The 16,257-nt window shown below is 46.2% G+C and overlaps 1 protein-coding gene across 1 annotated transcript; it reads right to left on the bottom strand.

The window, feature by feature from the left end:
- Positions 1–243: 243 nt before the first annotated feature.
- LOC109740774 (gamma-interferon-responsive lysosomal thiol protein-like) lies at positions 244–1,592 on the bottom strand. Its single transcript, XM_020299823.4, has 5 exons — positions 1,301–1,592; positions 1,134–1,199; positions 855–995; positions 653–745; positions 244–516 (listed from the first exon to the last, which is right to left on the bottom strand). Exons 1-5 carry the CDS (start codon positions 1,574–1,576, stop codon positions 403–405), a joined length of 690 nt encoding a protein of 229 aa, XP_020155412.1. The 5' UTR covers positions 1,577–1,592; the 3' UTR covers positions 244–402.
- Between the last annotated feature and the right edge of the window lie 14,665 nt (positions 1,593–16,257).

Genomic DNA, 16,257 nt, shown 5'->3' with positions numbered 1-16,257 from the left:
ATGCTCCAGCCAGGCCGATGTTTCTCTGGATATCGCAGCTAGCGCGCCGCACATTCCCTGATGCCTTGTCTAACCAACTGCCTCAAAAAAAACTGCCACGACCAAATTTGCATGATAAATTTGGCATTCAGCATAGTCTAGATGACCCAAACTTTTTATACTGGTTCTTTTTTTTTCAACAGAGCATGTACTCCAGGATCCAGGTATTGATTTCACATGTCAACCCAACAAACCAGATCAATCTAAGAGCACAACCACTCGATTTATTAACCTTAACAGAGAGATTGAACTGCCCTATGTTTAGATGTATGATCCCCAAAAGGAAACATAACTTATCAATTATTATTATCATCATCCGGCAGGACCATCCTAATGTTGCCGATGGCATCATCATCGGCACGATCAAAGTGGGCCGTATACATTGTTGTCTGCCTCCAGGCCCAGGCTTCGACACGCCTCGAGGAGGGGATAGCCCTTGTACGCCTTGCAGACGTAAGCTTTGAAGTTCCCGTAATCCTGATACCAAGACATGATTGATTCAAGGACTCGCTTATGAATATATAGATGGTGAAATTCAGACATGAAACTGTCCCGTCCCTCGCAAAAAAAAAAAAACTGTCCCGTCGCAAAGACGAAGAAAACGGCCCCTTACGTTATAGAGCGGCTTGCCGTCGACCACCACCCATGGAACGAACTGGTGAGGAGGCACGAGCGCAGCTGTCTGTTTCCCATACTCGAGCGAAAGCTGGATGGAACATGCAAAATGCCAACGCTCGTTTAGCAGTTTAGCGTATATAAATGTTAACAATTGTATGTGGATGATGCAACAAACGCAGATGCAAAGGGGGACGGACATTGTGGCCACGCTCGCCCTTGTAGCACTCCGTGACTGGCCTCGGGTCAAGCCCCTGTTTCTGGATGCACGACTCCCACTCCCGGTGCTTGTTCTTCATCACTAGGTCCGACACGCAGTAAATGAAGCCGAGGTGCACTTTCTGCATCAAAACAAAACAACAGCTATCAATTGCAAGAAAAGTTCTCGTTCTCGTTATTGTATCATGCAGTCGCAATAATACGTCAGGTGGTGGAGCAGCGAGCAGAGACTAAGATGAGGTGTGAATAAACTAAGTTACCACGTCCGGCCAGGCGTCGATGGCGCAAGCCTCCACGGTGTTGAGAAGGCATTCCTCGGGGCCATGCTGCAGCAAGCCAGTATATATCCCAACATCAGTATGAGTATCTCTATAGCCGAAGGGAGAAGGAGAGGAACGGACCGGAGGCGCGGCAATGGCGCACCCACCTGACATGTGATGGCGCCGTGCGCGTTGACCTTGGCGTTGCCGTAGGGGACGAGGGTGAGGTCCGCGGCGTCGAGCAGGCCGTCCCTGTAGGCCTTCAAGAGGTGGTTCGCCACGAAGCGGACCGAGTAGGGGCACAGGGATTCGTAGTAGATTGCCACGTGCACCTTCTCGCTGCCACTGCCAGTCGCGACGTCGCCGGCGGTCGCCGCGGAGGTGGTGGAAAGCAGCTGGAGGAGCGCTGCAAGGAGCAGGAGATGGTGGAGGCCGCGCGCCATGGTGTTCGCTCAACCGATCCAGCAATGCGCAGAGGAGATTGGCAAAGGAGGCTTTTATAGAAGGTGATTAGCACCAAGCGGGCGTCACGATGTACTTACTCTCTAACTGAAAGCGCATACTTCCATCTAAAAAATAGTTTTAGATTAACAAGCTGACGTATTTCCCAGGATATGTACATAAGCAATCCAAGATAAGGTTAGCGTGAATTTGCCGTTCAATAAGAGTGTGAGACAGCAGCACAGCTGCGTGTTCTGACATTCGGTACGTTTGGTGTATACGTAACCATGCAACTATGTTTGGCTAGTACCGTTCCAGCTGTTAGCTATTTCAAAAATAATCAACAACTATGTTGGCTTTTTTCCTACACGCAAAAGAAAAATGGAAACAAAAAGTGCGAGACAACCCCATGTTAAACCTGATCATTCCCCGCGCCGGGTTGGGTTCGGGCCGGGCTTGGCAAAGCCCGATGAAAAAATCCCAAGCCCGAGCCTGGCCTAGCCCGGCCCAAAACACATGAACATTGGCGTCTTTAATTAAATTAATCATATTCGGGGTATTATATTAACTTATACCTATATTTTGAATATATATATATATAGGCATTTCGGGCTTATTTCGGGCTTTCGGCCGGGCTTCGGGCGAGAAATTGTAGCCCGAGCCCAGCCCGAATGTCGGGCTTCGGGTCCAGGCCACCGGGCCGGGTTGTCCATGAACAAGTTTACCCTATGTGTGACGTGACATTTTCCCTACTACAAATCTGAGCATTAGGGAACGATACTATGTGTCAGTTTTAAGCCACGGAAATTTCACCATACTCTAATTGTCGAATATGTGAGGTGGATTGCAAAGTGAGTGTATCTCAGATGGTTAGGTTCCTTCTGGTGGAACCAGCCAACCCGGAAAGTTCTAGACTTGGCACTCGAACTCATATTTTTTCTGAATTTATTTCAGACTTTCCGGCAATGTTTGTTTAATGGGAGGAGCCGTTTTCATTGATTACAAGGCGTCTGTGGCGACTTCGTCAATCTTAAAATGTTGTCTCGGCTCGGTATCTCGGAGGAGCTCATAGGGATAGTGTATGCGTGCGTGCGTTCATAAGGGTGAGTGCATGTGCGTGTTTAAAAAAATCAAAGATTATACTATGTTCGAAAATAATAATATATGAGGTGGATTTACGAGGAAACCTGACTTAACTAAAATTTCGGCAAAGAAACCAAATCAAAAAACTCATATTTTCGAGGCAGTTTTCTGAAAGAAACCGCCTACACTAAGGCGGTTTGACATAAGAAGTTGACGTCGATAGTTGACACACCCAAAAGCCTAGTTTAAGAGAGCCACAAGTCCCCTTACGTTGATGTAGTTTGTGAAGTTGAATAGTTATTTAATTTTTTAACTAGTAACTTTTGTGGGGTAAAGCAAGTTAACATCCTTAACCCCGGAAGGAAATTTCTTTTGACCGACATTGCTCGGCTCAGGCTGGCCTTCGTTGTCGTCACGGCCTCGGCCCCTGTCCTAATGTTCTGCTGCTATCTTGCCGGCTTACTTGTTCACTCAGATGTTTCAGTTACAGTGAGTGGCCAGCTTGTCAGGGGTGCCATGGGTGGCATACGGCCTATCCAAGATCCAATCTAACTTTGAAGGACCCTCCCTGTCCCTTTGAATAGGTTTCCGTTTGTTGCCTCTGCGTTGACTTGCGAAAGCGACATTGACGGCTCCTTCCTTGGTGCCGTTGGTGCTAGGTGTGGTGGGGCGCTTAATGTGCCGAGTTCAGATGCTTTCACTAGGTACCTCGAGGGCCCTCAAATTGTTGTTCTTGCGAGCAATCCAGCTATCCTCCCCCGCACGAATCTAGCAATTAAATGAGTGAGGGCCCCATCGATCGAGGTCTCTCTTACCCGAGCTCTTCAGTCCGTTCGTCACGGATGTTGTGCCTAAAGGCAACAATTGCTTCTGCGTTCGGGCAGTCCATAATTTGATTCGTTTTAGTTAGGAATCGGTTCCAGAATTGTTCGGTGAACTCCCGGGCTTCTGCATGATAAGACCGAGGTCATCGGTGACGGTGTCCTGGACTAGGGGATCCTGACCTAGCCGGCCCATTCTCCTCGGGTTGGGTTGATGGGCCCTCACTCATGGTCAAGGTGGACTCCGGAGGCCGTGCGCTGGAGACGTGATCAAGACTGCCTCCCCCGAAGACTTGACGTATATTCCAAGATCTCTGCCGCCGCCTAGCTCCTAGCTACCGACCTTGTAACCCTAGATACCCTCCCTGGCGTGAATATAAGCCATAGGGTTTAGCCCGTAGAGGGGGCATCAACGCAAAATCATTCACCTAGCCCTAGAGTTAGACCACACATTACGATCTCGAGGTAGATCAACTCTGTACTTGATACATCTCCATCAATATAAACAAGAGCAGGACATAGGGTTTTACCTACATCAAAAGGGCCCGAACCTGGGTAAACATCATCTCCTTCATTCCTGTTACCCTCAGTCCGAGATCCACAGCTCGGGACCCCCTACCCCGAGGTCTACCAGTTTTGACACTCACACTGGTGCTTTCATTTAGAGTTCCGTTGTGCAATCACCAGAAGAATCAATGGCTCATCTCCAGATCAACTGCTCCAACGGCCTTGGGAGCATTTTCGCCCTCGACCAGCTTTTTGTGTTCGGCAACGTGGTCTTTTGCACCGACTCGACAGATCATCTGGCCTCTGTCGAGAACTACGCCCCAAGTCAGATCGTGACCTTTGGCGGCCTCGAGTACACTGCAGATTCCTGTGGTGAGCTCGCCCTGTCAGGATGGGCCCTCGGCAGAATTGAGAACTCATCTGGCTCCAGAGGCTCGACCCCGGAACCGATCTCCATCGCGGCGTCATTAGAGACCCCCGACGTAACTACTTCTCTGGCCCAGATGTAGATCCAGCCCCCACTTTGGGAATTATGTCAGGGTTAGAACTGACCTCGGCGCAGAATCCGGAATCACTCCCGGATCCCCTTCGCATCGAACACACGTCAAGTTATAGGCCGGGCATACTTCAAGTTAGCCCCGCTTACAATCCAGTAATGAATCCGGAAGAGCTGTCTCACCTTAATGAGATGCTTGACCGTATCCAGGGCATGTCCATCTCGGACGGCAAGACTTAGGTCTATGATCAGGTCGGACTTAAAGCTGATGATTGGGAAATTTACATCCACCCACCACCCACCTAGTCACCACGGTCGACGATTTAACCGACGTACTAGACCACGGTGAGGCCACGGACATGGATGAAGATGTCGGTGGCCCCGCAGAAGACACCTCGCCCATCGGCAGGTGGACTACTACATCTACTTGCGATGTCTACATGGTGGACACCCCCAATACCCCTCCAAGACGTCGTCGAAGACGTGGAAGAGGCAACAATGGGGAGCCCAGCGGCAATAATGCAACTGCCGATAACGATGACGTAGAAGCCGGTGACGCTGATAACCCCAAGGGAGACCATCAAGCTTCCCTAGGGCGGAAAGGCACACCCGAAGGACATCTCGAGGATTCAAATCGTGACGACCTCTTTGAAGGGGCTGATGACAACTACATGCCAGAATCTGAGGAGGACGAAAGCCTCGACACCGAGGACTTCGTCGTCCCTGAAGACCCCTTCGAACAAGAGAGCTTCCGGCGGTGCCTCATTACGACGGCTCGGAGCATGAAACATAAGCAGCGGCAGCTGCAGGCCAACACCGACACACTGAATGAAAAGTGGGTCGAAGTGCTCTCCGCTGAACAAGACATGGAAAACCGGCGCCGTAGCATGCCAAAATCATACCCACACAGGCGTCTCCTGCCGGAGTTTGACGAGGAGCTCACCAACGACCATGACCGACCCCCTAGAGGGAGGGACATGCCAATGCGGGAAAACCTCAACGACCGACCACCTCCACGCCATTATGGTAAGGACCCCGTGGATTACCTAGACCCTCATGACGTTCGATGTCGCATCGAGGCTAATAGGGCACCCCCTCGGTTCATCTACAGATCAAGAGGAGACACGCCCGCCGGGCTTGATGGCTACGATGCCTGGTTGGACAGGAATGGTCGTGCCCGAGACCAAGCCTATTCACGGCTCTCTCCCGACCTTCGACGAGATGCTCCTCTGTTCCGAGGTCTAGCCCATGTAGGATCGAAAGTATGTCTAGAGGGGGGGGGGGTGATTAGACTACTTGACCAAATGAAAATCTAGCCTTTTCCCAATTTTAAGTCTTGACAGATTTTAGCAACTTATCACAAGTCAAGCAATCAACCTACACATGCAAATCTAAGAGTATGGCAGCAGAATGTAAATCATTGCATATGAAGGTAAATGGGAGGAGTTTAGAGGGAGCAAACGCAATGTAGACACGGAGATTTTTGGCATGGTTCCGATAGGTGGTGCTATCGTACATCCACGTTGATGGAGACTTCAACCCACGAAGGGTAACGGCTGCGTGAGTCCACGGAGGGCTCCACCCATGAAGGGTCCACGAAGAAGCAACCTTGTCTATCCCACCATGGCCATCGCCCACGAAGGACTTGCCTCACTTGGGTAGATCTTCACGAAGTAGGCAATCTCCTTGCCCTTACAAACTCCTTGGTTCAACTCCACAATCTTGACGGAGGCTCCCAAGTTACACCTGACCAATCTAGGAGACACCCCTCTCCAAAAGGTAATAGATGGTGTGTTGATGATGAACTCCTTGCTCTTGTGCTTCAAATGATAGTCTTCCAAACACTCAACTCTCTCTCACATATTTGGATATGGTGGAAAGATGATTTGAGTGGAAAGCAACTTGGGGAAGGCTAGAGATCAAGATTCTTGTGGTTGGATTGGAATATCTTGGTCTCAACACATGAGTAGGTGGTTCTTTCTCAGAAAATGAGTAGTGGAAGTGTAGGCACGTTCTGATTGCTCTCCCCACGAATGGTGGAAGGGTGGAGGGGTATATATAGCGTCCACACAAAATCTAACCGTTACACACAATTTACCAAACTCGGTGGGACCGAATAGTGAAACTCGGTCAGACCAATTCAGTTCAAAATGTGAACATTAGGCTTTTCGGTGGGACCAACATGATCAACTCGGTGGGACCGATTGTGTTAGGGTTAGGGCATAACGTAATCTCGGTGAGACCGATCACATGAACTCAGTGAGACCGATTTCAGTAATAGGCAAACAGAGAGTTGGTCAGGAAAACTCGGTGGGACCGATCGCTCATTTCGGTGAGACCGAAACGTTACGAAGAGGAAACAGAGAGTTTGCATTGCGAATTCGGTGGGACCAAAATGTTACGAAGGGAAACAAAGAGTTTGCAATCCCGTCTCGGTGAGACCGAACTGATTAGGGTTTCTGGCTATGGCTATGTCAAGTGAACTCGGTGGCGCCGGATAGATCAAATCGGTGGGGCCGAGTTTGACTTTTGGTTTGGGACATATGTGGATATGAGAAAGTGGTTGAGGGCTTTTGGAGCATATCACTAAGCATTTTGAGCAAGCAAGCCATTAAGCAACACCTCATCCCCTTTTAATTGTATTGGCTTTTCCTATGGACTCAATGTGATCTTGGATCACTAAAATGAAAATGTAGAGTCTTTTGCTTTTGCCAATATGTGTCCTTAGCATTTTGAGGGGTCCACATCTCTAGTCCATGCCATGCCAGTCATTGAACTTTCTGAAATGATCATCTTGAAAGAGTATTAGTTCAATGAGCTATATGTTGTTAAGAATTACCAAAACCACCCAGGGATTAGTTGCACTTTCAATCTCCCCCTTTTTGGTAATTGATGACAACATATGGATCAAAGCTTCGACAAATGATAATAAGAATGAAATACCTCGTCGCTTTGAGAAGTATGTGATAAGCAAGAGCTCCCCCTAAATTTGTGCATTATTTAAAATTGGCTTTGGAATGCAAATGCACAATCAATTAGGATCATGGCTTACTCTTTCATGTCACATACATCTTGGTGGAGCGCTCAAAATGATAGAATATGAAATATACACTCATCATCAAGACAAAGTGAATGATCATACATGAGAGATAGATAATATCATCATCCAAAGCACAAACATTAAAGTATGATATGACCAAACACATGACCATACAAGTATCTCACACACATAACCATAAAGTATCAACCAAGCAAGCAAACAAACAAGTAGCAAAAGAGATAGCAAAAAGAAGCAAAGCTCTCTCTCTCTCAGCCTATGATTTATACACTTTCTCCCCCTTTGGCAACAAGTTACCAAAAAGCTTGAAAATGCATAGTGCTATGCGGCTCTCTAAGCTTGGTCTTCAGGAGGTGGCATGGAGAGGAGTCCTGCAACAAATGCATCTGTAGAGGTAGTAGGAGCTGGTGGAGTTGCAACCGGAGGGGCAACTGAAGCTGTGGCTGCAGGTGCTAAAGTTGTAGCTCTAGCATCTGTCACTGGCACTGCTGCAGACCTCTGCCTTCTGGGCACCCTTTGATATGCATCAGTAGTGGTCTTTTCACTCCTGTCCTCAAGTTCCTCTTGGATCTTCTCCACAAAAGTCTGAATCTCAGTCACTTTGACATCCAAGTCATGAAGTTTGGTCTCCAAAATTCTCTCAAGACTCTCTTGATTCTGAGTCAAGTTGGCCAAACCTTTCTCAATCCTCAAAGTGTCTTGAATAAGATAGCCAAGTTGGTCTTGTTTTGACTTGAGAAAAACTTGTGAAGCCTCTTCAGCACTTGGCATCTTGGCTACCTTCTCTGCTTTTGCTTTCTCCCTCTTCTCCTGAGCCTCTACTGAAGTAGGATCTGTAGCATCCATGACAACTGTGTTGTCCTCAAAATCAGGCCTCAAGGGAAGGTGCTCTTTGTCCAACAAGTATGTGCATTTGCCCATCTTGGAGTTGATGAGCATATGAATGTGTGGAGCATACCCACATGATCTCTTTTGGTCTGCTGTAGTTCTCTTGATGGTTTCAACGATCAAACTCATCACTTTGAATTTCTGGGGCACATCAAACGTCTGAAGCAAGTTGATGGAGTGGCCTCTGATCATCCTGTGATCTCCTGATTTGGGCAGCAAGGTGTGCCTCAAAATGGTGTTCATGGTGGCCAGTCCAGACAGCAGGTAATACACCAAGCCTAGCTTGTGTGTCTCCAAGGCTTTGTCAGGTATCTCCTTGTACATGTTGGCCATGGAGTTGTGACCCTTCCTAGGTTTAGCATAGACATCAATGTCATCCTCATGCTCTTCACGGGCATTGATAAGCTTGGCCCACTCAGCAACAATAGACTGATATCTTGTTCCTTCAGTCATCCATACAATCCTTCCATCAGGGTAGAAATGAGTTGTTGAATAGAATTGCATAATGAGCTCATCATTCCACTTGGTCAACTTCTGACCCACAAAGGTGTCTACTCCATTGAGTCTGAAGCTTTCATGCACTCCAGGGAAGTGGTCTTCATTGTTGTCGATGTACTTCCAATCAACCCACTTCATGTCACACACTATGGGCTTCTTATCCAGGAGCACGGTCTCATAGAAGTCCCGCTGTTCCTTTGTGTGAAATATGTAGTCCACATCAGTCCTTCTCCTCACAGCATAAGGGTTTGACTGTCTCCACAATTTGAGACCTACATCCTTTCTCTCCTTCATGTTTTCAGCCACTGGGTGATTGTCATCATGATCAGGGATCTTGGGCTTCAACTTTCTGAGCACTTGGGCTTCATCATCTTCTTCATCTTCTTCTTCTTCTTCTTCTTCTTCTTCTTCTATTTCAGGCACTGGGGCCTTGTTCTTCTCAGTAGCTGGTATATTTCTGGTGGATCTCTTGGGTGCAGACTTGGTGGCTGGAGCAGTAGCTTTGGGGGTAGTCTTGGACTTTGATGGAGCAGCCCCAGACTTAATGGCATCCCCCATCAGCTTCTGAGTCTTTGATGCTGGAGCAGCATCCTCTTCTTCATCTTCTTCCTCAGAGTCTGAGTTTCTCTTTCTCCTTGTTCTTGTTGCTGCCTTGGGAAAATTGCTTGGGGTGCTTCTGCTACCCTCATCATAGCTGCCAGAGGGACTAGTGCCCTCACTCAGGTTAACTTGCTCCTCAGACTTGTTCTGGCTGTCACTTTTATCAGACATTTCTGACACTGCAATCTAAAAGCTGACCCTGTCAATAGATGTAGTTGAGATAGAGTGGATGAGCATCACAAAGTACAGAGTTTTTGCAAAACAATTGAGTCAAAAACTTAGTTTTAGTTTTCCACAGAAAGCGTTTCAGAGCTACCGATTTTTAAACTCGGTGCCGCCGAAGCAATATTAGTCTGAACTAGTGAAATCGGCCAGACCGAGACACAGTTCGGTGAATCCAATATTGCTAGGGTTTCACTGAGAGTTGAACTCGATCACACTGATTTGCAAGTTTTGGTCAGAGCGAAAGCTACAAGTGCAATGGCCTAAGCCAAATCGGTGAGATCGATTTCTACAACTCGGTCGGTCCGAGATGAGTTCGGCGGAAACCTAACCCTAAATTTTCGAATTAAAACTAATCTAAAGGAATTTTTTGTTGGATAGAATGATCTCATACGTGGTAAGAATCATGGCATTGACTTTGTGCTAAGAATCGGAGGTAAAGATTGCATAAAGGATCGAACTCATACCCTAACTTAGCGATGAGCTCGCTACGGTGGCAACGGCGGTGAAGATTCCCGTTGACGGCGGCGGAGACCAGCGGTGGGAGGTCGCTGGCGATGAAGAGACGATCCGGAGACCCGAGTCGGCAGAGCAAGACACATGCAGACGGAAGGTTTCGGAGGAATTTCCAAATTTTGGCCCGTGGGTATATATATCCTGACCCTGTCGGTGTGACCGAGTGGAATGGCTCGGTGGCACCGAGATGCAGAATCGCAAGCGGTTACTGCAACTCGGTGTGACCGAATTGTTGAAATTGGTTGCACTGAGATTGAAAACCTAGATCAACTCAATAAACTCGGTATGACCGAAAGGGATGAATCGGTCGGACCGAAATACACAGAGAGGTTTTGGAAGTTTAAGTCTATGACGAATCAGTGCCTTCGAGTGCTCCTCACCCAGAGGGTTCGAATCTGACTTGATCAAACTTTGCGATGTAGCATGAATAGAGTTTGAGACAAGAAAAGCATAGATAGCTAAAGGAAGTTCTTAGGCATTCTTGTCCATCCATTTGGCAAAAGAAAAAGACCAAACAATCAAAGCAACAAATGGATGTCCTCGAATGAGAAAAATATGCAATCAACATGCTCACACAATAAGATGGCAAATGAAATATGTGGCAAAGCATGCACAAACACTCTAGCATCTATCAAGCAATTGGCGATGACTAGGTCATCTATATATGAGTATATTGACTGAGGAGTCAAATGAGAACATTTGATCATAGGTCATACTCATTGTTTAAGCACAAGTGGGGTTACCACTTTTACATAAGGCATTGTTGTGTTCACACCATTAGAGTTGCTTTAGCTCAATTCTTAGAGTAAAGCTCCCCCTAGATGTGATATCCCCCCTAAGAGGGATGAACTAACCTTGGCTTTTGCTGATGATGACTTCATGTAGATGTTGAAGATGTGGATGCTCAATGTTGATGTAGATCATTTGGAGCAATCCATTGGGGTGAGTTGCACTTTCAATACCTACATGGGTTAGTCCCACAAGGAACAAACAAGGATATCCATAGACATAGAATGAAGTGCACACAAGATGATGTCCATGAAAACATTAGATTACCTTGTCCCTTGTCTTACCAACAAGAGGGTTTGTGACTCCTTGAACTAGTGCAAGATGTGGAAGTTGTTTGCACTTGTTCTCGCCAAAATGATATGAGTGGAATATGTTGGCGGAGTCACCCTCAAGAACTCCCTAGTTCTTCTTCGGGATCCACATCATCTTGATGGGAATCCTTGGAGTTGTAGTCGTACTTGATGAAGTAGAACTCGATGTAGTCTTGGGAACCCACTTGACCAAGGCCTTGGGAGCTTCTTCAAATGCATCAATCTCCTCTTGAAGCTTGTCCTTGCCTTTTTGCTTGTGGTCTTGTGGTGGAAGATCATCTTGAGCTTGTGTCCCCTTGAAGGAAGTAGGATCATACTTCTCTTGTTGAGGAACAAACTTCGTCTTGGGGTATTGATCTTCTTCCCACTCAACTCCATTGGCATTGAACTTTCGTTCAAAACCAACACCTTGATTCTTCCGGTGCCTTCCTTGCTTGCGTACAATTTCCTCAAATTTTTTACTTCCGGCAAGGCTCTTGTAAACACCTTTCTCTATAATTCCCTTCAATAAGCTATTTTCTTGCTCAAGTGTAACTTGGCTAAGAGAATCATTAGTGGAATCAAGAGAACTACTAGAAGCAACAATATTGGATTTAGCATGATTATTGTTACTACTAGATGAAGAATCTTTCTTACTCTTGTGCTAGATTTTACTTGTGGCATGTAAGTAGACAAGAGTAAACGCTTCACAATGTAAGAAGAACTTTTCTTACGAAGATCATCATTGATTGCTTTTAAGAACCCATGCTCTTGCTCAAGATTGAGCTTTTGAAAGCGTAGCTTCTCATGAGTCTTTAAAAGTTCTCGATGATCTTCTAAGGTAGTTTCATGAGCTAACTTAAGAGTGTTTAGTTATTTAGTTAGACGCTCGATCACCTTCTTATCATCGTCATTCGTTTTATATTGATTAGCATGATTAATAGCAAGTTCATCATAGTTTTCATCACTAGATTTGTCAACAAGTAAATTATCATCACCTAGCAAATCATCTTCATCACTATTGAAATCAACATACTCGGGATGTGATACCTTTGGGCCCTTAGCCATGAAGCATCTTCCAACCCCTTCATTTGGTGAGTCAAATATGTCATAGGAGTTAGTTGACACAATTGCTAGACCGGCAACACCTTCATCTTGAGTATATTCGGAGTCAGAGTGATAACTTCTCTCGGAGTGGTGGTCGGAGTCGGAGCCGAATACCCATTCACCAACATGAGCTTGATGTGTTTGTTTTGTGTAGCTCCTTTATGACTTGTCCTTCCTTTCCAAATCGTTGCTTCTGCAAGAGGTTCTTCGCTCATAACGATCATCTCTACTCCTTCTCTCTCTTGGAGGTGATTCCTCTCTTCTACTTCTCCTTTTAGTTGAGTCTTCTCTTCTTTTGTAGGGAGCCGTACACTCATTGGAGTAGTGTCCGGGTCTTCCACAATTGTAGCAATTACACTCACGACTAGAAGATCTTTTGTCATTGTAGGACCTTGACTTGGAACTTCTTTCTTTGCTTCTACTCTTGTAGAACTTGTTGAAGTTCTTCACCATTAGGCTCAATTCCTCATTGAAGACTTGTTTCTCACATGATGATGTAGGAGCATCAAATGAGGCTTTGTAAGCACCACTAGACTTGTTGTGAAGCTCTTCTTTATCCTTGAGTGACATCTCATGAGCAACAATTATACCAATGACTTCCGTTGGCTTGAGATCTTTGTAATTGGGCATCATTTGGATCAACGTGCACACGATGTCATATTTTCCATCCAAGGATCTTAGATCTTCTTGATGATGAATCTGTCGGTCATCTCTTCACTTCCTAAGCCAGCAATCTCATTTGTGATGAGAGCAAGCCTAGAGTACATTTCAGCGACACCTTCACCGTCCTTCATTTTGAACTTGTCAAGCTGACTTTGAAGCACATCCAATTTGGATTCCTTGACGGAGTCGGTACTTTCATGCATATCAATCAAAGTATCCCAAATTTCCTTTGCATTCTCAAGACGGCTGATTTTGTTGAATTCTTTGGGGCACAATCCGTTGAAGGGGATATCGCAAGCTGGAGCATTGTATTGCAACATCTTCAATTCTTCCGCGGTAGCTTCATGATTTGGTTCTCTCCCATCGAAGAATTCACCTTGCAAGCCAATACACACAATGGCCCAAACGGCGGGGTTATGTCCAAGAATATGCATTTTCATCTTATGCTTCCAACTAGCAAAATTAGTACCATCAAAGTAAGGACCTTTACGGTGGTAATTTCCCTCGCTAGACGCCATACTCTCCTAGGTTGTGAAACCAAGGCTATGATCACCAAAGCTAGGGAAATCAAGGAAAATGGAGACCAAAGCTCTGATACCACTTGTAGGATCGAAAGTATGTCTAGAGGGGGGTGATTAGACTACTTGACCAAATAAAAATCTAGCCTTTTCCCAATTTTAAGTCTAGGTAGATTTTAGCAACTTATCACAAGTCAAGCAATCAACCTACACATGCAAATCTAAGAGTATAGTAGCGGAATGTAAATCATTGCATATGAAGGTAAAGGGGAGGAGTTTAGAGGGAGCAAACGCAATGTAGACACATAGATTTTTGGCGTGGTTCTGATAGGTGGTGCTATCGTACATCCACATTGATGGAGACTTCAACTCCCGAAGGGTAATGGCTGTGCAAGTCCACGGAGGGCTCCACCCATGAAGGGTCCACGAAGAAGCAACCTTGTCTATCCCACCATGGCCATCGCCCACGAAGGACTTGCCTCACTTGGGTAGATCTTCACGAAGTAGGCGATCTCCTTGCCCTTACAAACTCCTTGGTTCAACTCCACAATCTTGACGGAGGCTCCCAAGTGACACCTAAACAATCTAGGAGACACCACTCTCCAAAAGGTAATAGATGGTGTGTTGATGATGAACTCCTTGCTCCCCAACACCCAACTCTCTCACAAAGATTTGGATATGGTGGAAAGATGATTTGAGTTGAAAGCAACTTGGGGAAGGCTAGAGATCAAGATTCTTGTGGTTGGATTGAAATATCTTGGTCTCAACACATGAGTAGGTGGTTCTTTCTCAGAAAATGAGTAGCGGAAGTGTAGGCACGTTCTGATTGCTCTCCCCACGAATGGAGGAAGGGTGGAGGGGTATATATAGCCTCCACACAAAATCTAACCGTTACACACAATTTACCAAACTCGGTGGGACCGAAGAGTGAAACTCGATCAGACCGATTCAGTTCAAAATGTGAACGTTGGGCTTTTTGGTGGGACCGATTGTGTTAGGGTTAGGGCATAACGTAATCTCGGTGAGACCGATCACATGAACTCGGTGAGACCGATTTCAGTAATAGGCAAACAGAGAGTTGGTCAGGCAAACTCGGTGGGACCAATCGCTCATTTCGGTGAGACCACTACGTTACGAAGAGGAAATAGAGAGTTTGCATTGCGAACTCGGTGGGACTGATCGCTCATCTCGGTTAGACCAAAACGTTATGAATGGAAATGGAGAGTTTGCAATCCCATCTAGGTGAGACCGAGATCCCTATCGGTGAGACCAGACTGATTAGGGTTTCTGGCTATGGCTATGTCGAGTGAACTCGGTGGCGCCGGATAGATCAAGTCGATGGGGCCGAGTTTGACTGTTGGTTTGGGACATATGTGGATATGATAAAGTGGTTGAGGGCTTTTGGAGCATATCACTAAACATTTTAATAGTATTGGCTTTTAATAGTATTGGCTTTTCCTATGGACTCAATGTGATCTTGGATCACTAAAATGAAAATGTAGAGTCTTTTGCTTTTGCCAATATGTGTCCTTAGCATTTTGAGGGGTTGAAAGGATCGAGAAGAGGTGTCTAGAGGGGGGGGGGGGTGAATAGACTCTAAGAAGAAAAGTTGTAGTTTTTAATTTCCTTAAGTTGATGTGGAGTTTTGGCACAAGTTTAACCATTTACAATACATATCAAGCAAGCATGACAAGAGTATATGAGCAGCGGAAAGTAAAGCATGCAAGTTGCAAGAGTGTAAAGGGATGGGATTGGAGTGTGCAAACGCAATTTGGAGACACGGAGATTTTCCGTGGTTCCGATAGGTGGTGCTATCGTACATCCACGTTGATGGAGACTTCAACCCACGAAGGGTAACGGTTGCGCGAGTCCACGGAGGGCTCCACCCACGTAGGGTCCACGAAGAAGCAACCTTGTCTATCCCACCATGGCCGTCGCCCACGAAGGACTTGCCTCACTCGGGTAGATCTTCACGAAGTAGGGGATCTTCTTGCCCTTACAAACTCCTTGGTTCAACTCCACAATCTTGACGGAGGCTCCCAAGTGACACCTAGCCAATCTAGGAGACACCACTCTCCAAGAAGTAACAAATGGTGTATTGATGATGAACTCCTTGCTCTTGTGCTTCAAATGATAGTCTCCCCAACACTCAACTCTCTCTCACAGGATTTGAATTTGGTGGAAAGATGATTTGAGTGGAAAGAAACTTGGGGAAGGCTAGAGATCAAGATTTATGTGGTTGGAATGGAATATCTTGACCTCAACACAAGTGTAGGTGGTTCTCTCTCAGAAAATGTATGTTGGAAGTGTAGGCATGTTCTGATGGCTCTCTCCACGAATGAAGAGTGGGTGGAGGGGTATATATAGCCTCCACACAAAATCTAATCGTTACACACAAATCACCAAACTCGGTGGGACCGAATCATGAAACTCGGTCGGACCGATTTAGTTCATAATGTGACTGTTAGACATTTCGATGGGACTGACATGTCAACTCGGTGAGACCGATTTCGTTAGGGTTAGGGCATAACGTAATCTCGGTGAGACCGATTACACAAACTCGGTGAGACCAATTTTGGTAATAGACAAACAGAGAGTTGGTCAGGCAAACTCGGTGGGACTGATTC

Source organism: Aegilops tauschii, chromosome 4 (genome assembly GCF_002575655.3).
Source record: "Aegilops tauschii subsp. strangulata cultivar AL8/78 chromosome 4, Aet v6.0, whole genome shotgun sequence".
NCBI classification, from domain to species: Eukaryota; Viridiplantae; Streptophyta; class Magnoliopsida; order Poales; family Poaceae; genus Aegilops; species Aegilops tauschii.
This window is presented reverse-complemented; position numbering and strand designations above follow the sequence as displayed.

Excerpts from the sequence above, each read along its gene's own strand:
- LOC109740774 (XM_020299823.4), bottom strand. The coding sequence starts at position 1,576 with ATGGCGCGCGGCCTCCACCATCTCCTGCTCCTTGCAGCGCTCCTCCAG. Across the intron at positions 1,200-1,300 it reads ACGGCGCCATCACATGTCAG|CATGGCCCCGAGGAATGCCT; the intron begins GTGGGTGCGCCA and ends GGCTTGCTGCAG. Across the intron at positions 517-652 it reads ACGGCAAGCCGCTCTATAAC|GATTACGGGAACTTCAAAGC; the intron begins GTAAGGGGCCGT and ends TCTTGGTATCAG.